The sequence below is a fragment of the Exophiala spinifera genome, assembly GCF_000836115.1.
Source record: "Exophiala spinifera strain CBS 89968 unplaced genomic scaffold supercont1.5, whole genome shotgun sequence".
Classification (NCBI taxonomy): Eukaryota; Fungi; Ascomycota; class Eurotiomycetes; order Chaetothyriales; family Herpotrichiellaceae; genus Exophiala; species Exophiala spinifera.
Genome location: NW_015622517.1, coordinates 2,309,761 through 2,332,303, shown reverse-complemented (window position 1 = coordinate 2,332,303; position 22,543 = coordinate 2,309,761). Strand labels below are relative to the sequence as shown.

General features: G+C 52.7%; 11 protein-coding genes across 11 annotated transcripts; 7 read left to right on the top strand and 4 right to left on the bottom strand.

Moving 5' to 3' along the window:
* Positions 1-24: 24 nt before the first annotated feature.
* PV08_07413 (uncharacterized protein) lies at positions 25-1,457 on the top strand (the record flags this gene model as incomplete). The annotated part of the gene is made up of 2 exons (XM_016381743.1): positions 25-185; positions 332-1,457. The coding sequence occupies 2 exons, from the start codon at positions 25-27 to the stop codon at positions 1,455-1,457; spliced, it is 1,287 nt and encodes a 428-aa protein (XP_016234845.1).
* A 531-nt stretch (positions 1,458-1,988) lies between these two features.
* Positions 1,989-3,242, top strand: PV08_07412 (uncharacterized protein; the record flags this gene model as incomplete). The annotated part of the gene is made up of 1 exon (XM_016381742.1): positions 1,989-3,242. The coding sequence occupies one exon, from the start codon at positions 1,989-1,991 to the stop codon at positions 3,240-3,242; it is 1,254 nt and encodes a 417-aa protein (XP_016234844.1).
* Positions 3,243-3,530: 288 nt separating this feature from the next.
* On the bottom strand, positions 3,531-5,159 carry PV08_07411 (uncharacterized protein; the record flags this gene model as incomplete). Its single annotated transcript, XM_016381741.1, has 3 exons — positions 3,531-4,537; positions 4,690-4,826; positions 4,873-5,159. The coding sequence occupies 3 exons, from the start codon at positions 5,157-5,159 to the stop codon at positions 3,531-3,533; spliced, it is 1,431 nt and encodes a 476-aa protein (XP_016234843.1).
* Positions 5,160-5,296: 137 nt separating this feature from the next.
* On the bottom strand, positions 5,297-7,686 carry PV08_07410 (uncharacterized protein; the record flags this gene model as incomplete). Its single annotated transcript, XM_016381740.1, has 2 exons — positions 5,297-6,560; positions 6,605-7,686. The coding sequence occupies 2 exons, from the start codon at positions 7,684-7,686 to the stop codon at positions 5,297-5,299; spliced, it is 2,346 nt and encodes a 781-aa protein (XP_016234842.1).
* Positions 7,687-8,401: 715 nt separating this feature from the next.
* PV08_07409 (uncharacterized protein) lies at positions 8,402-9,400 on the top strand (the record flags this gene model as incomplete). The annotated part of the gene is made up of 2 exons (XM_016381739.1): positions 8,402-8,491; positions 8,549-9,400. 2 exons carry the CDS (start codon positions 8,402-8,404, stop codon positions 9,398-9,400), a joined length of 942 nt encoding a protein of 313 aa, XP_016234841.1.
* Positions 9,401-10,071: 671 nt separating this feature from the next.
* Positions 10,072-11,990, top strand: PV08_07408 (uncharacterized protein; the record flags this gene model as incomplete). Its single annotated transcript, XM_016381738.1, has 2 exons — positions 10,072-10,141; positions 10,201-11,990. 2 exons carry the CDS (start codon positions 10,072-10,074, stop codon positions 11,988-11,990), a joined length of 1,860 nt encoding a protein of 619 aa, XP_016234840.1.
* Positions 11,991-12,620: 630 nt separating this feature from the next.
* On the top strand, positions 12,621-13,691 carry PV08_07407 (uncharacterized protein; the record flags this gene model as incomplete). The annotated part of the gene is made up of 1 exon (XM_016381737.1): positions 12,621-13,691. One exon carries the CDS (start codon positions 12,621-12,623, stop codon positions 13,689-13,691), a length of 1,071 nt encoding a protein of 356 aa, XP_016234839.1.
* Positions 13,692-13,816: 125 nt separating this feature from the next.
* On the bottom strand, positions 13,817-14,734 carry PV08_07406 (uncharacterized protein; the record flags this gene model as incomplete). The annotated part of the gene is made up of 1 exon (XM_016381736.1): positions 13,817-14,734. One exon carries the CDS (start codon positions 14,732-14,734, stop codon positions 13,817-13,819), a length of 918 nt encoding a protein of 305 aa, XP_016234838.1.
* A 960-nt stretch (positions 14,735-15,694) lies between these two features.
* PV08_07405 (uncharacterized protein) lies at positions 15,695-17,996 on the bottom strand (the record flags this gene model as incomplete). The annotated part of the gene is made up of 8 exons (XM_016381735.1): positions 15,695-15,795; positions 15,892-16,128; positions 16,196-16,361; positions 16,557-16,588; positions 16,667-16,857; positions 16,917-17,189; positions 17,265-17,441; positions 17,527-17,996. The coding sequence occupies 8 exons, from the start codon at positions 17,994-17,996 to the stop codon at positions 15,695-15,697; spliced, it is 1,647 nt and encodes a 548-aa protein (XP_016234837.1).
* A 952-nt stretch (positions 17,997-18,948) lies between these two features.
* Positions 18,949-19,808, top strand: PV08_07404 (uncharacterized protein; the record flags this gene model as incomplete). The annotated part of the gene is made up of 5 exons (XM_016381734.1): positions 18,949-18,959; positions 19,011-19,044; positions 19,111-19,228; positions 19,328-19,602; positions 19,779-19,808. 5 exons carry the CDS (start codon positions 18,949-18,951, stop codon positions 19,806-19,808), a joined length of 468 nt encoding a protein of 155 aa, XP_016234836.1.
* Positions 19,809-21,087: 1,279 nt separating this feature from the next.
* Positions 21,088-22,216, top strand: PV08_07403 (uncharacterized protein; the record flags this gene model as incomplete). The annotated part of the gene is made up of 2 exons (XM_016381733.1): positions 21,088-21,093; positions 21,146-22,216. The coding sequence occupies 2 exons, from the start codon at positions 21,088-21,090 to the stop codon at positions 22,214-22,216; spliced, it is 1,077 nt and encodes a 358-aa protein (XP_016234835.1).
* Between the last annotated feature and the right edge of the window lie 327 nt (positions 22,217-22,543).

The following is a 22,543-nucleotide window of genomic DNA, read 5'->3' as shown; positions in this document are numbered from 1 at the left end:
GAACGCAAACAACAACCTATAACAATGACGGTCGAAGCAGCCGAAGAGCGTGTGGGAAAGGACAATGGCCCCGACCTACAATCCGCCAACAGAACCCAGCGCGATCTCGAGCGGAATGACGAGAACCTCGATACAGCCACAAGGAGTGCGTTTCGTGCTCTCGTAGAGGATTTTAGTCCAATATGGTACGTGGACTAGCACACCCTCTCACATTCTATCTAACTTGGAGTCTTGTGGCGGCTCTGCAGACCCCTGTCCCACGGCGTCTGATATGATACGTATGATAGATTCCAAGTTATGACAGATACTAATCAGTTCGGGTACGCAACAGGTTCACATGGTGCATGAACGCCGGCGTGATTGGGGTTCTTCTCCATCAACTGCCGTACCAATTCTCCGGCTTGAGAGTGCTCTCGACCGTCGCCTTCTGCGTCGACCTGGTTCTCTACATTGTCTTCTCGGTTTTATATACCCTACACTTCCTCATCTACCGACGACAATCATACGCCGAGCTGACTGGCAGCGTGATCGAACTATGTCTCCTGCCGTGCTGGTGCATCGCCTGGATGACACTCACCTCCTTCATCAGCCTCACGGTCAGCAACGCGCCGTGGGGAGGGCACGCGTTCACCATGCTCGCGGTGGTGATGTGGTGGATCGCCACGGCGTGGATGTACGGCATGCTCTTCTTCGCGTTCGCCACGTTCATTCGGCAACACACAATCGTCTCGCCTGACCAGCAACTGCCGGCCTTGATCATCATCCCGGCCGTGGGAGTCTCGACGCTCGCGCTAGTCGGCGCCGTCGTATCGAGCGACTCACACGACATCTCAGCGCGACTCGCGGTGCCCATCATCATCACGTCGTTCTGCTCCGTGGGTATTGGTATCCTGCTGGGGTTCAAGTTGACCACGTATCTGTTTCACCAACTGCTCGCAAAGGGTTGGCCGGCGCCGGCAAACACGCCTACACTGTTCATGTTCATCGGACCAATGGGCCAGTCGGCCGCGGCGCTGCAGATGCTTGGGTCGGCGGCCAACACGCACGGCGCCTTCGGAGACTATCACCGGGGACTGTTCCTTACCGGTACGGCGGCATCCGTGCTCGAAGTCGCCTGTGTTCTTTTGGCGCTGTTCATGACCGCGCTGGGTGCAGTTTGGATGGTCCTGGCATTGATCGGAATGCTTGATCGTGCAGTGCATGGGCAGTTGATGTGGACGCCGACTTGGAATGCCATTATTTTCCCGACGGGGACCTTGGTCACGTCTTTGCTGGTCCTGGCACAGGAGATGGATTCTCCCTTTTTCCGGGTCGTCACGACTATCATCGTGGTGTTCTTGGTGATTGTATTCTTCATTAATCTTGTCTTCACCTTGACGAGGATATGGCAGGGGAAACTGCTGATTGTCAAGCGGAACCCGCGGGCTCCCGGAAAAGAGGGGACGAAAGAGAAGTAGGCACCAGTCCTCGTACCCGGTCGGCAAAGAATAAAACGCACAGATAGACACACACACCCACGTCCAAGTACCTACACTATAATCCGACAGCAGCAGCAGCAGCAGCAGTCCCGTATCCTGTTCACTGATGACCAATGACAACCAGGTCCGGTCGGCTATACGCCCACGGATATCACATCCCGGGATGCTCACTTTAGCCTTGACATGACGTTCGGTGGGAGGGACTCAGCGTCACAGTTAGATCATGGACCGTAATAAATCGAACGATAGTCCACCTGAAAGTATGATCTATATCATCTAACTACAAGACCACCACATTCCAAGAACAGCTTTTCCGGCGTCCTCTGACTGTCAATAAAATCAACAACCACGGTGAGGCAGGGCCCCAAACCCCCCTATCATAGTCAGCCTTGTTCAGAAAGACAGACAGACTATCGACAACCTCAATTACAAGCGACCGGCCCGCATTGACCTTTCTGTCCTACCTTAGGACCAAGAATATATACATTCTTTGAAATTTATCGGTTCACAATGCCGACAGCTTTGGTGACAGGTGCAACCGGCATCACCGGACGCGCCATAACGAACAAGCTCCTCTCATCGCCTGAATGGACAAGCATAACCACGCTCTCCCGATCGCAGTCCTCGCATTCTTCCAACCCCAAGATCCACCATGCAACCCTCGACCTCCAATCGTCTGCGGAATCCATGGCGTCGTCCCTGTCGGGCATCAGCGCCGAGTACATCTTCTTCTGCGCGTACCTGGCCCGGGACGACGAAGCCGAGGCGGCGAAGGTCAACGGGGCGATGCTGCAGAACTTCATCGACGCCCTGCGCCACACCGGCTCCATCAAGTCTCTCAAGCGGCTGATCCTGGTGAACGGGCTGAAGCAGTACGGCGTGCACCTGGGCCGCACGAAGCAGCCGATGCACGAGTCCGACCCCCGGCTGCGGGGGGACCCGTGGCCCGAGAACTTCTACTACACGCAGCAGGACATCCTCGCGCGGGCGGCCAGGGAGGACCTCAAGAGCGTCGGCTGGACGTGGGTCGTGACGTTCCCGCAGGACGTCATCGGCGTGGCCAAGGGGAACTTCATGAACCTCGCGACCGCGATCGGGCTGTACGCCAGCGTCATGGCCACCCTGCCGCGCGGGGAGCTCGCGTTCCCGGGGAGCAAGGAGAACTACCTGGCCTTCAACTGCTGGACGTCGGCGAAGACGCACGCCGAGTTCTGCGCCTGGGCCGCGCTCGAGCCCAAGGCCGGGGACGAGGCCTTCAACGTCATCAACGGGGACACCGAGAGCTGGCAGAACCTGTGGCCCAAGATGGCCGGGCGGTACGGCGCCAAGGTGCCCGCGAACATGTTCCCCGGGGAAAAGTACGACGGGTTCGAGGCCACCCGCCAGGAGCTGCCGACGCCGATGCCGCTGGCCGTGTACGCCGAAGCCATCGGCCTGAAGGACGAGTTCGAGGGCAAGCACAGCGTCATCCATCAGCAGATCGACACGACGAAGTGGGCCCAGAGGCCCGACGTGGTCGAGGCCTGGGAGAAGCTTAGAGACAGGTTCGGCCTTCAGCAGGACACCTGGGACAAGGCCACCTGGACCTTTGTGACCTTCTTGTTCGGACGGAACTACTCGTGCGTCGCGAGCATGAGCAAGGCGAGGAAGTTGGGGTGGACAGGCTATCAGGATACGTGGGACGCCTTTGAAGAGACGTTCGAGGAGTTGGAAAAGGAGGGCATCTTGCCAAAGCCAAAGGCCGGTGAGCTGCGCGGGAAATGAAGCTCCATGTGCTGTATCGCTGGCATTGCGGGATGTGGTGTGGGTGGGTATAGGGTAATGATGGAAGGAGAAAAAGATCAAGTTTGACAAAAGAAAAAGGCTTCGTCAGGTTCATCGTCACGGTGTTCGGGGTGTGGCTTATCGTAAAACACAAAAAAGTCCAATCACATATGCTTGCTCTTCATCATCGTCAAACTTCGCGTGTGCCATCAGCGTTCAGCGTTCAATAGCTTCGTAGGTACCTGCACGAACAAACCACGATAAAGGTACGAGTACCTTGGTGAGCAATCAATAAACCCTCACTCCAACTCTGCCCTTTTCGACATCAAACGCAACACCGAGCCCTCTGAAGAACGGCTCTCCGAGCACCCACATGTCTCTCACGCCACTCGCGATCCATTCGTCCCTTACGCCCATCGTGGTCTCGAGGACGGCACCGACGCAATATCCCGTACCGTCACCCACTTTGCCCAAGCTGACCTTGCCGCCAGCAGGGCCGTAGAGTGCATCCTCCCTCGTCCCCTCGCCGGCCATGACGGGAAAATTCCACCCGCCAATCTCGAATGCGACATTGACCGTGTTGAGACACGGGATCGCGAAGAACGCGTCGAACGGCGGGGGATCCAGTCGTTTCGCGCCGCCTATGGCCTCGTAGAACCGGTGCGCGGCGACAGGCGGCGCGAGGATGAAAGGGACATTGATGTCGAAGAGCACCGGTTGGTTCTCGAGCACCTTTGCCCCGTTGATCCACACGCCGCTCATCAGCGCCGTCCACCAGCCTGCGGCGCCTTGGGTGTTTGTCCACTTGAAGTGCCCGTCCCACGGAGCGTCAGGGGTCATGAGAAAGTCGATGCGCTTCGCGACTTCCTGCTCCACCCAGTCCGAAGTCGCCTGCGGGTCACCAAAGTGTTCGAGCTCGACGGATCCTCGGACATTTGCCTCTTCGACTTGTTGCGCGATGGTGCCGCCGAGGCTGAGGATGCCGGATTCAGCGTCGAGGAGCGTCACCGACCATACTCTCTGGTGCACCATGTGTTGCTCGAAGAGTTGGTCGAGAAGAGAAGGGGAGGAAAGACGGGAGAGCGCGTTGTGACTGTGGACGTCGCCGTGGTCTGGTGAGAGTCCGAGGATGGTCCCGGAGTGCGCGAGTGTGGCGCCTGATGCTTTGGAGGGCGTGCAGATGGGAAAACTGAGACGGATCGGGCGTTGTTGCTTGGACTCTTGTTGAAAGTGGAAATGGTCACTGGTACGGCGACACAGTGAGTGCACTCTGTCGCTGGCGCCGTGGGTTTCTTCTGTACAAGTGTAATCACAGCTCATGTTAGTTGGTATGTACAGGTACATCGCGGATGTTCATCGTCGGTGATCAGGCCACAACGAAAGCAAACAACAACCGTAGCAGAGCAGAAGACGGCTTGCAATAGGCACCTTTCGCGAGAAAACGTACCGTATGACCCTGACGTAAATGTATCGTATTTCGATCCCGTACCGCTGGATGTCATTATGGTGTAGAAGTCCGGACTCAACATGTCGATATCGACCTCGAGGACCTGTGGCGGATCGCCGACTTGTAGCTCCGCGTACCTAGAAATGTGTCAATAGGTGGCCGTTGAATCGGTGTGCTCCCAACCATCGGTCTTGATGTCCAGCGACGTCGATGAGCTGAGGATCATTTTCGTCTTTGCCTTCGTACGGTCGCCATCTGCGGACAACTCGGTTGTTCCCAACTTCGCGCTGACAGCGTGCGTAACGAGCTTCCACTTCCGACACGATTGCAGCAAGACGAGTCAAGTTGGCGGTTTCATGTCGAGACAGCCGTCCTCCTCTTCTGTACAGCGGTAAATGCAACGCGCCATAACCAGACTCAGTCAAGCAGATGATCAAAAGGACGGCCGCCCCGAGGAACCAGGGAGCCATTGGGGTGTGCTCCGTGCAAGGGTGTTAGTGGTTTGCAGGTACATGGGTGTGAAACCAAGAGGCAGAGAAGGTGCTGTAGAGAGCAATTGTGTTGTTTTTGGGGCGATATGAAAAGTGACTTGGTGTCAGTCGCTTCACTACCACTGTGTGTCTCTGCGATAATCATGAACAGCGCGCTCCTCGATATATCGCTCCATATCTTCGGCCTCCGACAATTGTAAGGCTTCTTCAACACTGCCAACGAAATGGCCTCTTCCTCCACAGAGGTCTACAATGCCCGCCCGCTCAAACGATAAAAATACCTTGCTCCTCCTGTGCGGTAAGCGGCAGAATATAACTCGAATCCCTCGTTTCACATAATCCTCCACTATTTCAGTAAATACTTGTGTGCCCGACCCATCAATCTGCGTAACACCATGAACATCAAAGATGACGTTTCTATTATTCTCCTCGTGTCGGACGCGAGGTAAGGATGGATGGGCTTTGTTCGTCCCATATTGTTCCAGCCTGCGCAGACGCGTCTTCAATTCGCCCGTGTTTGCAAAGGTTAGAGGCTCGGGAATTTTGATGATCAAACATCCCTCGATATACTCGATGTTTTCGGGGTTGAGCTCTGCGTTTTCGAACTGGTTGGTGGTGCCGGGAACTTTGCCCAAGATTTGTATCCTGGGTTTGGTAGCATGCCGGATGAGTTGTAATAAAGACAGTCCAATGCCCAAGGCCATGCCGACAGAAAGAGAATAAAACACAGTGGCCACAAAGATAACGCCCATCAAGAACAACTCAGTCCATCCTCGAATCTTGAGAAAGAACTTGATGTCGTGAGGACACTCCTCAATGAGTGAATATGCCACTACTGAAACCATTGCTGACAACACCGCTTTGGGAATATAGTAGAAATACGGCAAGAGGTACAAAACACATAGCAGTGTTAGCATGCTGAGGATGATGCTGCTCATAGGGGTCGTCCCCCCAGTGGACGCATTGACTTTGCTTCTCCCATATCCGCCAAAAGCAGGGAGAGCCATGAAACAACCTCCGACAAGATTAGCTGTGCCGAGGGCAACCATTTCTCGATTGGCACTCAAGGTCATGTTCTTAAGGCCAGAAGTGCCTTCTCCGAGACTTTTCGCCGCCACAGAGGACTCGAAGAATCCAAGAAGGGCGATCAGAACGGACGTACTCAGAGCAGTATCGATGTGGGTCATATGGCTGAATTGGAAAGGCCACTGGAAGGGTATGGCTGACCCTGCGTCTGACTCTATATCACCCAGTATAGACAAGCCCTTCTTGTGCCAAGCGAAGGCCCAGGTAAGGATGACTGAAAGAACGACAACGATGAAACGATCTGGGAAATAGGCAACCGAGGGATATCGTGGCTGTAAAGTATGTTTGAGCGTGCTGCAACGTTAGTGCGGGAACGTAACTGCGGGTATGTGACATACCGGAAGAGCAAGGTTACCGCAAAACTTATTGCCGACACAGCAGCTGTCAGTCCATGAGCCTTGCCAATATTCCTGACCAAGAATGCCAATTTCTGAGCACTGCTTCCATGAGCAACTTCGTCCTGAATAGGGGCGAGACCAAGTTCAGGGATAAGCTGATCAACGATAATGACAAAGCCAATGGCGCTGATAAATCCTCGAAGGAACGGTCGGCTGAGCACACTATCGAGAAACCCCAGTCGACACACTCCAGCAATGAAGATGACCGAGCCCGCTATAGCTGTCACAACCCCGGCGATCTCTGCGTGGAGCCTGGAATCATCATCGCCTGAATGTCCCCGATCGATTGAAGTCTTGACAACCTGACCAACCAACAGCGAACCGGCTGCCTCAGGTCCGACCACCATCTGAGGACAGCTTCCGAGGAATGCATAGATCAGGGGATTGAAAATAAAAGAGTAGAGGCCGTTGATAGGAGGTACGTGTGCCAAGTTTGAGGCGAGAGACAGGGATATTGGAATATAAAAAGAAGCCATTGAGAGAGCTGCAACCATATCTCCCCGCAGCCACTGCCACCGGTATTGAAGAATCCATTTGAGGAATGGAAAGTAGTAGGAGAAATACATCCACTTCTGACTTTTGATACCCTGCTTCTGTGCGAGCCATTTGGTTGTACTCGGGTTCTTACTTCCCGTCAGAGAGTCGGCAATGGAATCTCCCAGTATACCATGGATCGTGTCCACTGGGCCCCCATCGTCAGCCAAAGTACCAGGATATACGCCACCAAAGGGCACAGCAGAGCTGTCAAGGCTGTCGTCCTCGCTCCGTAACGATGGCGCCCTGGGTGAAAACGTGCCGTGATTACAGTTGCGTCGTCCACAAACATGGTTTTGATGGTAATTGCCGAGCAGCCTGCTCCTGACGTTGAGCTCTGCGGGCGAAGGCTCCTCAATCCGACCGTGAGCTGAAGACTCCGCATCTTCCAGCAGGAATTCCGGCTCATTTACCGTCGGTATCTCTTGGTTACGGCGTAGTCCTGGGGGTACAGGTTCCACCTCTTCGCTGGATTGTGACCCCACCATTGTCGTAGCCTCTCGCAATCGACTGGGAGTTACTGGCACATGTTGGGACGACTGCAGTCGGGAGGTGCTGGTAGCCTGCGGCTGCGAAGGACGCCGGGGGGATGGTGGAGGACTAGAACTGCTCGAGGAGGACGGTGTACGACTGATCATCGTGACTGGCAGTCGACAAGTAGTGAGGGAGTACAGTGTAGATACAAGTTCAGCTGTTGTTATTGTATTTCCATGGTGTTGAACAAGCCGCCAACCTGTCACTCCTGCAGCTGCAGCTCTCTGATCCTCGGCCGATTAACCGCAAAGCAGGAAAACTCCAAAATACCTGCACAGAAATGGTCGTAGTAAGCGACTTCACAGGGGCGGAGAAGGAGAGAGACACGTCCCGACAACACTCCAATCATTAGCCGGGTTTTGGTCATGTGGGGTGACGTCGATGGGCGTGGGTAGGAAAAGCTTGGTACTCCGTACAACTGGAAGGAACGCGGATTAGCAAAGAAATGACTAATCAGCACGTGACTCTTTGTTCTTGGCAGAAAAGTTCCGGCGGGCAGGCGGTTGAAGTGTCGCCGCACATGCAGTCACAGTCCAGGTCGCCTCAAGGCTTCGAGTCACAGCGACCACACACCTCTTCGCCAAACATTTCTCTCCCCCGTTCAAACACACCCAGAAGCTCAGAAGAAGACGACACGCATCGAAAGACTCCTGCGACAATACCGCCATCATGTCGGACCCAGACTCCTTGACCAACTGCCGCTTCTATGAGGAAAAATACCCCGAAATCGAAAGTTTCGTGATGGTAAATGTAAAACAGGTAAGAAAGCCCTGGGATATACGGCAAGGAAGGGTCATCTCTGATGCCTGTGCATAGATAGCAGAGATGGGAGCCTACGTCAAACTATTAGAATACGACAACATTGATGGCATGATCCTACTTTCAGAACTGTCGCGAAGACGTATTAGATCGATACAAAAACTGATCAGAATCGGTCGCAATGAGGTAGTGGTCGTGCTGAGAGTGGATAAAGAGAAGGGATACATCGATCTGTCCAAGCGAAGAGTCTCCGCCGAAGACATCGTCCGATGCGAAGAACGATACAACAAGAGCAAATCCGTGCACTCTATCTTCCGACACGTCGCAGAGAAGACCAAGATGCCTATTCTGAAGCTGTACGAAAACATCGGCTGGCCACTCAACAAAAAGTACGTGCATGCCAACGACGCCTTCAAGCTATCAATCACAAATCCCGAGGTGTGGAATGATGTAACATTCCCAAATGAAGTCGTCAAGGAGGAACTTATTTCATACATCAGCAAGAAATTGACACCCCATCCAACAAAAGTACGTGCCGACGTTGAAGTAACATGCTTCAAGTACGATGGCATCGACGCAGTCAAGGAGGCGCTGAGAAAAGCAGAGGCGAAGAACACTCCTGACACGCAGGTCAAGGTCAAGCTGGTGTCACCCCCTCACTACGTCCTGACGAGTCAGTGCTTGGACAAAGCAATGGGCATCCAACTACTCGAGCAAGCAATCAAGGACATTGACGAGAGCATCAAGGAAGCTGGGGGTGGATGTGTTGTGAAGATGGCTCCTAAGGCTGTGACAGAGCACGATGACGCCGAGCTCCAGGCACTGATGGACAAGAGAGCCAAGGAGAACGAGGAAGTCAGTGGTGACGAAGATGTCAGCGAGAGTGACGAGGGCCCGGAGGTCGCATAAGCATCCACATCTGCATTCATGGACTTGGACTTGGACTTGGACGATGTCAACGAATTTATGTCAACATGGAAGAAGAAAAGTTGAGACATGATTTCTGAGATCCTATGATCTTTCGGACTGCATTATTAGCAGCCACGCGGAATATCCAAGTTGATGATTCCAATTTGTGACGGTAGACTCAGTCATCACGTAGAATTCCCTGGGACCATATCCTTTGCTTGGTAGCTGAAGAAAGGCCCGGGCTATTGAGGCTCACACGAGACTTTAGCTAGGGCGGTGCTAACTAGATAGGTAGAGGCATTAGGCGTTGGCAGCGATGGCAGTGGTTCTCTGAGCTCGCTTCATGGAGACTGATTCGCTTATCGAAGCCACCACCAGCCTAGAGAGCTCGAGGTATAGGCGCCGACAGGGGCAACATTGTGGTAGTGCGGGGAGCTTCACCGTGTCAATAACTTGATTTCCATCCCACTAGCCAAAGGTTGTGGCTGTGGCGGTCAATCAAGTCAATATCTGGCGATCTCCCGTTGCTGTTTGCTCGACGTAGCTGGATGGAGCTCATCCCAATTGCCCGCCATATCTCTACCTCTCACTCTTGTTGTTCGTGACCAGACTTGTCTGCAGAAGAAAACTACCTATCTCGAGCAGAAAATCCATCTCCACGCGGCTACGTCATGGTAAAATGGTCACGGCTCTTTGGCGCAGAGCGCGACTCTCGCGATACACGCGAGGAACTATGGAGGTGTAAGTTACCAAAGTCATTTCTGCAGAGGCTTCGAGCTGTTCTGATGTCCTTTATGCAGTACTCCCCAGTCATACCAACGACATTCCCTCCCCGGCCTTCCCAGCTCGTGAAGTCACCAAGGTTGCCCTCCGCTTGAAATACCAGATTGAAGAAGTCATACCCATTGAGCTCCCCGAGGACAAGATCACCGCCGCCAACTCTGGGGTCATCACCAAGAAGGTGGTGCAGACCGCCCGTGAAGCTGGAGGGAAGGACTACGCCTCCTGCGTCGTGTACTGTCTACTTGTTTGTAACAGATGGTTTCGACATCAGGCGAGACTCGAACTATGGGATGCAGACCTCCACGAAGTCCGCGCTGTAGCCTGCGAGGTCATCGCCAAACGCATTATCGAGGCTGAAGAAGACCAAGAGTATCTGATGCAGAAAGTCCTGTTGCAACGCTATAGCGTCGTACGCAAAGACGAAGAATCTGCTCCAGCAAATGTTATCGAGCGCGCTGTCGACTTACACTGTCTCAGGGTGATTGGCTCCTCTGGCTACCAAAAGTGTATCAAATACCTGTGGCGCGGCTGGATCCAACAAGACGATGAAGATGCTGCCAATTACCGTTGGTACGAAAATCGCGACAATACCAACTATTGGAGTCACTATGACCCCGACCGCATGCGCACACCATTGTACCAGAACGTGGTTCAGATTTCGGTGTCAATCATCTATCTCGCTCTCTACACCCAGGCGGTAAACAGCATTAATGAAGAAGGCGACCTCGATGTTGTGGAAGGAATCCTGTATGTCATGACGGCAGGCTTCCTCTGCGACGAATTCGCTAAGCTGTGGAAAGTTGGCCGCTACTATATCGGTTTCTGGAATGTGTTCAACAATTGCCTGTACGCGTTACTAACTGCGTCTTTCGTGATCCGCGTTGTAGCACTTGCGCACAGCCCGGACCAAGATGACGAGCGTCGGCGCGAGCTGAACAAGGTGGGCTACCATATCTTCTGTTTCAGCGCCCCTATGTTCTGGATGCGTCTCCTGCTGTACCTGGACACGTTTCGCTTCTTCGGCGCCATGTTGGTTGTGCTAAAGGTTATGATGCGCGAATCATTGATCTTTTTTCTGCTACTCGTCGTGGTATGCATCGGTTTCCTTCAAGCATTCATCGGATTGAATCAAGTCGAAGGGAACGCCAGCATTACTACATTCATCATCACCAGCATGGCAAACTCGGTGATGCAATCCCCTGACTTTGATGGGTTTGACAACTATGCTCATCCGTTCGGGCTGATATTGTACTATATCTTCACGTTCGTGGTCATGGTCATCCTGTTGAACATTCTCATCGCGCTATACAATTCAGCATACGAGGATATCACCGAGAATGCGATTGACGAGTACATGGCCATGTTCGCCCAGAAAACCCTGCAGTTCGTCAGGGCACCCGATGAGAACGTTTTCATTGCACCGCTCAATCTGATAGAGATGTTCTTTCTGATTCTGCCCTTCGAGTGGTGGATGGACAAAGCACGCTACCAGCGGCTCAACGATTATGTCATGGGTATCGTTTACAGTCCGTTGCTCCTGATCACAGCGGCGCTGGAGGCGAGAGATGCGAGATTTGTTCGAGACAATCGGAAACGAGGGGAAGAGGATGATGACACCATTGAGGAGTGGGAAGAGATGCAGGGGGAGATCGACTTCGAGAGCGAGGGTTGGGCTAAGAAGGTGGACAGCTCGAAGCCCATTGTCGATGTCGATGCCGACGTGGTCGAGATTAGGGAGCTGAAGGAACAGGTCAAGGAGCTCAGGGAGATGGTCAGAGCCATGAGTGTCGAGCCAGGGAGTCAATGATTGTACTTGAGGACGACATAGCCCGCATGACTGTGCGAGGTTTGCCTTCAATGCGACGCTTTTCGGCGATGAAATTGGCTATTCAATCTCTCGGATATCGAGTCTCAAAAGCGTTTACATGTTTATGAGTCGACATCTATTAGCAACGGCAAGGTGTTGACATAGTTTGGTTGGCTTATCTCGCGCCCTTTTTGGAAGTATTTCCACGATATGTATCCGTACACTGATGGGGATAATAACTGAATCCTAAGTAATCCTGAACAACGATCGCTCTCAGCTTAATATGGCACCGTTATATCGTCTATATTATCAGTAGTCGTACGGTACAGAAGAAGCAAGATAGGTAGGTACAGATAAGTTGATGATGACTTGAGTCATGAGCGGAGGACGATTTTGTTTCATGACTCGCGATGATGAATATTCGCATCCACCACGAGGCTTGCGGCCGCCATTTCATGTGGCTTTTCGTACCGAATGCATTCTACCTGATGATTCACATATCAACGCAGGAGGAGGATCATCTTTGCCGTGGGTATTCTGTTTGAGACGCCAACCCACTTACCACGAACTTCGCCGCCCCGCCCCAACTCCTGAGGGGGTTCTTTCTACGAGACATCTGCACCTGTCGCAATGGAGACTTCAACTACCGCAGCGACCGAAGAGCGACAAGATGAGCCATTCCTCCCCGCGCCGTTCAACACCATGACCCCTCCCCCGCAGCTCGTCGCACAGGGCGCCGAAGCCTTGCTGTACCGCACGCACTTCCTCACCCCGGACAGGCCAGCCGCGTTGAAAGCCCGACCGAGCAAAGCCTGGAGGCACCCGACGCTGGACGCCCGCCTCACGAAACAGCGGGTCCTCGCCGAAGCTCGCATCCTCGTCAAGCTGGCCTCGCTGGCAGGCGACGAGACGAGCGAGATCCACGTCCCCGCCGTGCTGAGTCTGGAGTGGGACGCCGCGCGAAAGGTCAAAGGTCTGAGTCAGGAGCAGAGAGGCGCGGCGGCGGCGCGAAGTACGGGCGGCGGTGCCGGTGCGTGGCTGCTGATGGAGTGGATCGACGGTTCCAGCGTCAAGGAGCTCCTGCGCAGGTGGGACGCGTGGTACCGCGCCGCAAAGGAGGCCAACGGTGCCACCGCGGGCGGCGAGGAAGAACTCGCGGCGCAAGAAGAGCAGGTCAAGATCCTCCTCCGCAGGCTCGGGAGGGCGATTGGAAACATGCACAGCAAGGGCGGCGTGGTGCACGGGGACCTGACGAGCAGCAATGTCATTGTTCGACCTAAGCCGACGCAGAGTCAGGGTCAGGGTCAGGGTCAGCAGACGAACGTGAACGGGTCGTCAGACACAGGCCGAGACTCGGCTACGCAAGGACAAGGACAAGGACAAGGACAAGGACAAGGACAAGGACAAGGACAAGGACAACAGCAAAAATCCAGCTCCTCCCCGCCGGACCTGAGTGGCGATATTGTCCTCATCGACTTCGGATTGGCTACGCAGTCGATCCAGGAGGAGGATCGCGCCGTGGATTTGTACGTCCTCGAGCGGGCATTTGGGTCGACGCATCCTAGACAGGAAGACTGGTTTGACGCCGAAGTCATTCAGAGTCAAGATGGATACAGGGGGAGTTACAAGGGCTCAAAGGTCGTCCTTAAACGATTAGAGGATGTCAGGATGAGAGGGAGAAAGAGAAGCATGCTCGGCTAGAAGAAAGAAATTTGTGTTTTGCGTTTGCAAAACTCTTTCTCTCATACACATGCACGCATACACACACAAACGCCATGCTAAATTAAAACGAGATACCACCCCGGGATGCCGCACGCACCGAAAGGTTATAACGCTTCATCGGGCTTCTGTTCGATGCAGTTACCCAGTTGGGCGACAGCAAAGTAGCCTTTGTTCTCAACCACACCACGGTTCTTCACCACAGCCGTATATTTCACCACCCACTGCGGCTCAATGTCGCCCTTTAAACCGGGTTCGTCCGCACCGGCATCTGGACATGCCGCAAGGATACCGGCTCCGTCCTTGCTGGGACCCAACAGCTCCCTCGTCGTGCCGGGTGGCAATATGTCCATGCAATCAGCATGAGTTAGCAGCTCGATCTTGTTCTCCTTGGCGTACATGATCAGTGATTTCGGCACGACGCAGCAGTCCTTGACATTGATCTGGTCGACGGTCGGCCGCACCTTGACCTCTGGCAGGAACTTGTCGAGGCGCTCGGAGCTGAACTCGGAGACGCCAAGTTGGGATATGACGCCCTTTTCATGTAACGACTCCAGGACCTGCCACGTCTTGATCTGGGCGTCGAGGCCTTCCGACTCGTCACTCCGTGCGCTCTCGTCTTCGTCGGCCGAGACCTCTTCTTCGTCGTCGGCGTCGAACGTTACGCCGGGGTAGCTCACTATCAAAAGGTCTATATTCTCGATCCCCAGCTCCTTCAGGACTAGATCAATCGCTTCCTCAGTGTGTTTACATCGCCTCGTGCTCGGAATACCGGGGAGGAAGAAGAGCTTGACAGTCACGTCGTAGGACTCTCGCGGTTCCGTGAGAGGCGTAGGTCGCCAGGACGGCACGTACAATATGTCGTTTTCCTCGGTGGTCCATTGTTTGTAATCCAGGGTTTGGTCGGTGGTTTCGGAGGAGTGGTTGTGCTGAAATGAAGCAAAGTTCGATCTCAGCGAGTTGATCAACTCGATATTCGACTTGGAGAACAATGGGCGCCGGACAATGGATTGCCCAGAGGACATTATATTACTACACAAAAGAAGAGTGTCAGTTCCAGACCCAGACACAGCCCGTCGGTCTTCCAGTGAGTCACACGTACGACGTGGAAAGAATCAACTTCATAGTGGGCAATGCGCTCTTGGACGGGAGATATCCGTTTTTCCTTTTTTTGTCTGCTTGATATGGACGAGAAGTAGGATGTAAACACTCCTATTACGGGTGAACTGTTCTGAGTGGGTGCGCCGGTCAGGGGATGTCGTCAGGTAAAGGCAGGTTGGAAGATAGAGACCGTCTAGGAAGTGCGGACCCTCATAGGTATTATAGAGGGGTTTTGAGAGTCCGCGTGGGGGTTGGATTTCGAGTTTGAGAAGAAGATGGCATGCACACAGGGTTATTAGGCTTGCGTCGTCTGCGATGGCATAATCCCGAAGACCGAAAGCGACTCTCTGCTGTATCCGCCCGATATGGTCGCACAGGGCGCAACAGCATGTATCTTCAATGTCGCTCGTTATCGCAGGCGGTAGAAAGTGTGTCGCAAGAAGCGGAACTCACGGACGGGAATTTCAGGTACGAGACGAGAACGGACAAGGTTCTTTTTTATCTCGCGACTCGTCCAAACGTTCGGCGATTGCGGTCACGTGCGGAGGAAAGTACTTGGGCTTCCCCTGTGCATGGCTGGCTGGCTACTTGCTATGGTGTTTGTCAATCAATCGATTATCTTCTCGTCTAACTTTTACTTTTATATATGAACATCTAAAGAGCGTTCCATACGCATCTACCATCCACTCAATCTTCAGGCGTAACATATCCGCACCACATACATACTGATGTGGTAACCAGAGTTGCGTGGCTCGCCGTGTAACCGAAAATGCGAAATATATATACTCGGTCGGTGGGGTCCCGCGACGGCATTTTCCCAGGAATGTTCTGCACCGCTTCAGATCACTGACAATGCGTTCTCATCTCCTGCTGCTAGGTCGGCGTCAATGTCGGTGCGTCTTGCCAGGTGGATGCGGATGCGCGTGTTCATGTCCTTCTTGGTCGTCCTCGTCGTGCACAAGTTCAGGCCAGTCTTCGAATCCATCTGCATCGACCACATCATGCGAGCGTCAGTGAGACGGTCCCGTTGTATAACACCCAGGGTTCGGGCCTGTGAGGGGTTTGATCAAAATCTGCTTACCGTCAAACACCTGCGCCAGTCGATCATTCACTATTTCCATGTCCTTGGATGACTTCATGATCTTCTCCCATTTCTTCATTTCCCGGTCTGTGAGCAGACAGCCATCGAACTCTCTCTTGAGACCGGCGTGATCGAGTTTCTCGCCGATGAAGACAATTTCTTGCCTTCGGTCGCCCCACGGTTCTTGGAAGTCGGCCTCGATACTGGCGCGTGTGGCTCCGTCGGGAGGCCATTCAGCTTGAGTCGAAAAAACGTCAGTCTAAAAAGCCACAATGCGCCCGTGAAGGGGTGAGTATCTATCTACCTTCGTCGATCACACAGAACCACGGACCTCCACCCTGCAACGTCAGCATGGTACCTGCCTGGCTCCATTCCCCGTGTAAGCTCGGGCGGGTGGCAAGCCAGAAGAAGCCCTTTGAGCGCAAGAGGCAGGAGAAGATAGGGTTCGACTTCTTGTTCCGGGCGACTACCTGCAAAAATTGACAGATATGTTAGTCAGTAGGGGAATACAATGACAGCGTAGTCAATGCTTGGGTATCTGTATGAATATACAGGTACGACATCCTACACAAGAAACCTCCATGGTCTCCATTTCCTGCGTAGAGCAAGACCCGAGGACTGATGGCTGTGGCTGATAGCTGAGAATGGAAACCCAGTCGACTTACCTCTGGTTTGACCGACTGGGAGAAATCGTCCTCTTCCTCTGCCTCTTCGCTCACATCTGAGAGCATGTCTACGTCCCCAGCCTCGCTGTCACTCGACGTGCCGTTGCTACCACCGCTCCCAGGAGAATCGTCACTGTCGTCGCCGTCGTCGCCATCTACTTCCATGCCGTCTTTGTTATCGTCCTCTTCCTGGTCTTGTATCTGACCCTCCATGATGACAAACTTATCGTGGATCAATTTGTAGAGGCGTCTTGGGCTGAACGGTCGGCGGGCTCGGTACACGAAGCTTGAGATGCCATATCTGTCCAGCCGCAGTTAGAACTCAAAATGGTTCACGCAGGTGGATTGTCTCTTTCTCACTCTTCAGTCTCTGGCTTGGGACCGATCTTGATCTGACCATTGATTTCCCGTTTGGTGAGCTCGTGCAGGCTCTGGAGCCAACCCATACTCGTGGCGGCCTTCTCAAAGGAGAATTTTTTGGTGCCAATGATATCCTGCACGTCGACCTTGGCGTAGTTGGCCTCAAGGACTTTGGCTGCAGGGTTGAGCTGTTGGATAATGCTTCGGATGCGAGATCTTGCGGCCTTGTCGACGTTATTGGCTTTGTTGATGATGATGGTGTTGGAGAACTCGCTGAAGGTGACAAGCCATTGTTACTAATCCTTTCTCTCACGGATCAAAATGTAAGAGATATGTTAGGCCGCTTACATTTGGTCCACCATCAAGTCCGTTACGGTACGCTCATCTTCAGGGTCAACGCCTTCCTTTCCCCAGCGATCCGTGATGAACTCAGTCGTCGAGAAGTTGTTGAAGAAGTTGAAAGCATCAACCACGGTGATCAAAGTGTCTAGTTTGACAATCTTTTGTAGACCACCAAGCTCGGCTCTGTGTTCTTTCCCATCAGTCTTTGCTCACCAAGTTCCTCGCAAGGTTGGAAGACTTTAAGATTAGGGCTGGTTTAGACACATACATCTCCTTCAACACCCTCTCGTCGTCCTGCTGGTCCTGCATCAAGCCCTCGTTGGCGGCATCAATCATGGCCTGAGCAAACTCCTCGGTAAAGGTCTCGGCAACTTGCATAGGCTCGCTGATCCCGGTACTCTCGATCAGTATGTAATCGCACATCCCGGCCCGGGCGAGTCTTGCGAGCTCTTCAAGGAGATCGCCGCGGAGCGTGCAGCAGATACATCCATTCTCCATCTGTATCAGGCGTTCCTGCGTCTGCGAGACAACATGACGCTTGATCATGGATGCGTCGATGTTGAGTGCAGCCATGTCATTGACGATAACAGCGATGCGTAGGGCGTGTTGATCAGATGTCAGAACATGCCTGAGCAGCGTCGTCTTCCCACTCCCCAAGAATCCAGACAAAAGAGTCACGGGAATAGGATCGCGAGACACTGAGGCTGGCTCTGGACCCTTGTCTGCCTTCTTGGACATCTTGCGGGTCTTTACTGCCATGCTTCAGTTTTGGGGGAAATGCCGGCGCTCTTCAGACAGCTCCCATACAGGTACAGGAGAGAGAAGGAGGAGGAGGAAAGCAAGGGATCAGGCGACATCTCGCAGCATAGGTAGAGTATAAATAATTTGCAAATACTGCGTGTTTGGTTGGACGGCCATCGTTCTCGTGTGGGCTTTTGGCGAATCGAGGACCTTAAGCAGAGTAGGAGAGATGCCTATTGGCCATTCAGTCGAGAGACCAGGGATGTGCAGGGCTTATATCAGTGAGCGTGCTGGATTTGACTGCCGATAACGTCCAAGTTGCTGCGTATCTGGCTGGTTGCCCTGGTTTTCTCGTGGAAAATATGTGCGAACATAAAGCATGTAAGAATGGGATACGCCAGACCGTCATGGCATGATATAGTTCCCCCTATATCTTTCGAGAGTTTTCATCCAGGTCCTGGGGCTCATCCCGAGGCCATAAAAAGATGTACAAGAAAGCACACTGTCACCAAGTAATGCTCTGACCTACTTTTCTGGTGGCCACATTTTTGATCCTGGCCGGCTCCAGGAGCGAAGGCCGATGCGCACGTACGATCCACGTTCCTATATTTTGACGTGAGGCTCTGAAACAAGTCGAGGGTGAACCAAGCTGAAAGAGACATGTTTCAGAGGAGCAACGGGACTATTGCTCCCTCCTGGTTTGTATCATGCAACATGTACGAACTTGAAGCCGGCGACTGTTGTGGCGTGAATGTATATTGCTTGTGGCTGTGGTCGTGGCTGGGATGAATATCACGTGACTACGATATCACCCGTAAATTACCCGTCCATCTCTTGGCTTGGCTGCGCTTTTCATTCTGAGACCCGCTCCCGCCGTTTCTGTGGCCTTGACACTTTGCTTCATTCTATCTCTCTTCCTTTCCACTGCGCTTGTGGCCTGGGAAGCAAGATGGCAATCACGTAAGGCAATACTTCGCTGTTGCTACCACTGAGACACTAACTTGATTCTAGCTATCTCATCTTGCTGTCTCGGCAGGGCAAAGTGGTATGCTATCCTCTCACTCGGTCACCCACCCTTGAACTTGGACTGACATGAAATCTGTACATATAGAGACTTGCCAAATGGTTTACTACTCTTTCTCCCCGCGAGAAGGCCAAAATCATCAAAGATGTCTCTCAACTCGTTCTTTCTCGCCGCACACGAATGTGCAATTTTCTTGAGTACAAGGGTGCGGCTGTCCATGCTTTGACCCTCCCAGCCTCAATCCCATCTGTTCTACCTTGGGTTTTCTGCAAATATCACGCTGACACTGCTTGAATTCTGCCAGACACGAAAGTTGTCTATCGTCGTTACGCTTCCTTATTCTTCATTGCCGGCTGTGCTTCCACCGATAATGAACTGATCACCCTTGAAATCGTCCATCGATACGTCGAGCAAATGGACAAGTACTATGGCAACGTCTGCGAGTTAGACATTATCTTCAACTTTCAAAAGGCGTATTTTATACTTGATGAGCTCCTCCTGGCAGGCGAGCTGCAAGAAAGCAGCAAGAAAAATGTGTTAAGATGCATAAGCCAGGAGGATCAACTCGAAGATATGGAGGTAAGTCGATTCGTCTCGGTCCCGCAGCCTTGAGCGCTCTATCCGTGTCATCATCCGTTCCTATGAGCTCCACGGCAGTTTCTATCAACTTCATCAATTCAAGGCCCTGCTGTCCGTACGCATCCCTCCAATATCTTTGCCGCACGGTAACTGACTGCTGTGCCCCACGAACTCAGGTTGAAGAGGAGGTCACCAAGCTCATGTAGAGCATGGACATGGAAGTCTCGGACGAATGTCTCCGTGACCCCATAGTTCCTGCAATATGGCTTTGACCAGGGACGAGATGCTCAGCCGTTTCAAGCTCGAGCAAAATTTCTCAAACTATGCAAATTCATGAGGTGATGCAACGGTTGACGGATTTACTGTTTTGCAGGTTACAGATGCGGCCCTCAGAGATAGCGGTCTGTTATGACTTGCGACAACGAATACTTCAAGAAATATGGGATCGGGGTTTGGCGTGGTATGGTGCATTCGATGATACCCTTATGTGGCATGGTCTTTGCAAACAAGGACTTTCTTCCTGCTAGCACTATGTTGCAGGAGCATCATGTACAGCGTATGAAAGTGATGATATAAACAAGCATGTTAAGCTGTCACAATTCCCGGAAACGCTAACTCAGCCAGCAATCCAAGCGTGTCGTCGGGCGATCCTGCGCATCATGTCTCGCATTGTGCTCAATATCGACGGCTGTTGATTTACAGGATGTTCTGGTACTGTAAAGGCAGGACTGAACTGAGACGGCTAACTTCCAATCAAGGCATTGCATTTCCTGGACATCATGCAAGTTGCAATATGCTGAACTCGCCGACCCGTATGTGGCCTTGCAACGTCGATATGGTCCAACAAGGACACGGCGTGCCAGCGCACGCGTGGGGAAGCCCGTGCTGACGGCTTGGGATCAGTTTCTGGTGGGTTTCCCTTGATCGCTTCTGCCCATACCAGCAAGCACGCTGTATGCCCAGCCGCTGTCACATTTATCCCAAATGAACCTGATGATGAATTCCTGAGCGCAGAGTCCATTGTCGTCGCTCGCTTCGAACATGTGGACAACGCTTGGTTCGCTTATTGGTGGTCAATGCGCATACAGTCACGTGATTTCCCGCCGCGGTGGTCGCAGCCAACTTCAACTTCAATCACCTCCGCAAACAGGTTCCCAAGTGCATCTTCATCGCATCAAACATCAACACCCTGATATGGCTTTCCATCAATTCATCTTGACCTGCTAGACGTCCGTCGTCTGGCTATTCACGTCGCACAAGAGCTGTCTCTGCAGCCAGCCTTGATATCTCTCCGTCAGCGATTGAACAGCTGCTTCAGGCCAACCACCTCAGCACGCCTCCAGTCTTACTTCTGCCAACGGCGCGAGCATATATCATCTATAAACTTGCCACGGGTGGATCCGCCCGAAAATCGAGATTCTTCTGAACGACCAAGGTACCTGCGCTTGATTGCGACGGAGCTTGCTTGTGGTCAGCTAGATCAAGATGAAGGTGCGCATTTCAAAGCATTTAGTATGATCGAATATTGACAATTGTTATCTAGTTCGTACCTAGTCGCGACCTCGATATCGTCACATCGGCCCTCAATTTCACTACCCCTGATCTCCAGGTGGTAGGAGGCTGCGATTTATACACCACGAAGGCAGCGGGAGGGGACAAAAAGCTCTACAAAAATATCGAAAATGGACTTGAAGCGCAATACAAGTCGAATCTACAATTCTCCCATTCTCTCTCACCTCCTCAAGCGCATCTCATGGCATCTAGTCTCAACCTGAGCCGCAGCAGCCCCTTTGGCAATCTTGGAATGATCAGTTCGAGGAGGACATACGCATATCTAATAGCCACCTTAAATGCTAGCCATCCGGATTACGACTTCTCGCACATGCTCAGACCGACAGACTTCAAAAGAGAGCGGAGTTTACGGCATGTGATGAATACTCTGGACACTGCTCTCTACAATCTTCGTCCGCGACCACAAAATACGTCACTCAGGATACCCGGCATGCCTCCCGAAACCGCTGTTACACCGTCTAATCAAACACAGTGGGGACCGGCAATGTGGAGATTAATCGATCAAAGTATGAGTTTGAGGGACTGCACCATCTATCGATATTCCCCCGAGGACTTTGACCCGTTTGAAGACGACGAAGAAGGATCTTTGTGGTCAATGAATTACTTCTTCTTCAACAAACAGAGGAAGCGCGTGTGTTACCTGTATCTTCGCGGCGTCAATATCCTTGCTATGTCGGCAATGGATGGTCTTCGAACACCGGCCAGGACTAAGCATCTTACAGACACCGATTCCGAAGGATGGGCAACACCAGATCTAGGGGCGCATAAGCGTGCAAGATATTGGCTTGGGGACCGACAAGTAGTCGAGACGGACAATGCTCAAGACCGAGATGTTGAAATGCCCTCTATCGAGAGACCACTTTACGACTACACCCCTGAGTCGAAAGATGAGGAAGAACAGTTTTCACCACCGGCTCGACCTGTCGTTGATGAGCATGACAACTACGTATTGAGTGATGAAGAAGTTAGAAGCGCTAGGAGTGTTAGCAAGAGTACTGCGAGGGGCGTCAGTGAAGAGGTGGTTGGGCCTATGGAGGTCTAAGTCTCCGATTCCTTGTTTCTCGGTGGGAGTTTGGAGTATGCTTCGAGCTGTGGGACTTTGTATTTGTACTCTTGATACCCAAACTTTTTGACGGTTCCCAAGGGCCGGTGGGAGCGGCTTCCGAGGGCCTGTCTGGACATGCAACGAACACTCTGGCAAGGTGTTCTGGAACGATCAAGGTTTGATGAATGATTTGGTTATTTCGGCTGGCGTATATGAAGGGTTGTGTTGCGAGTACGGTTCTCGACAGGCGCAGAATATGGGCTGCGCAACAACACAGAGCATAATGCGCGTATATTAGTTTGTTCAATTTAGCTATGGAGCATA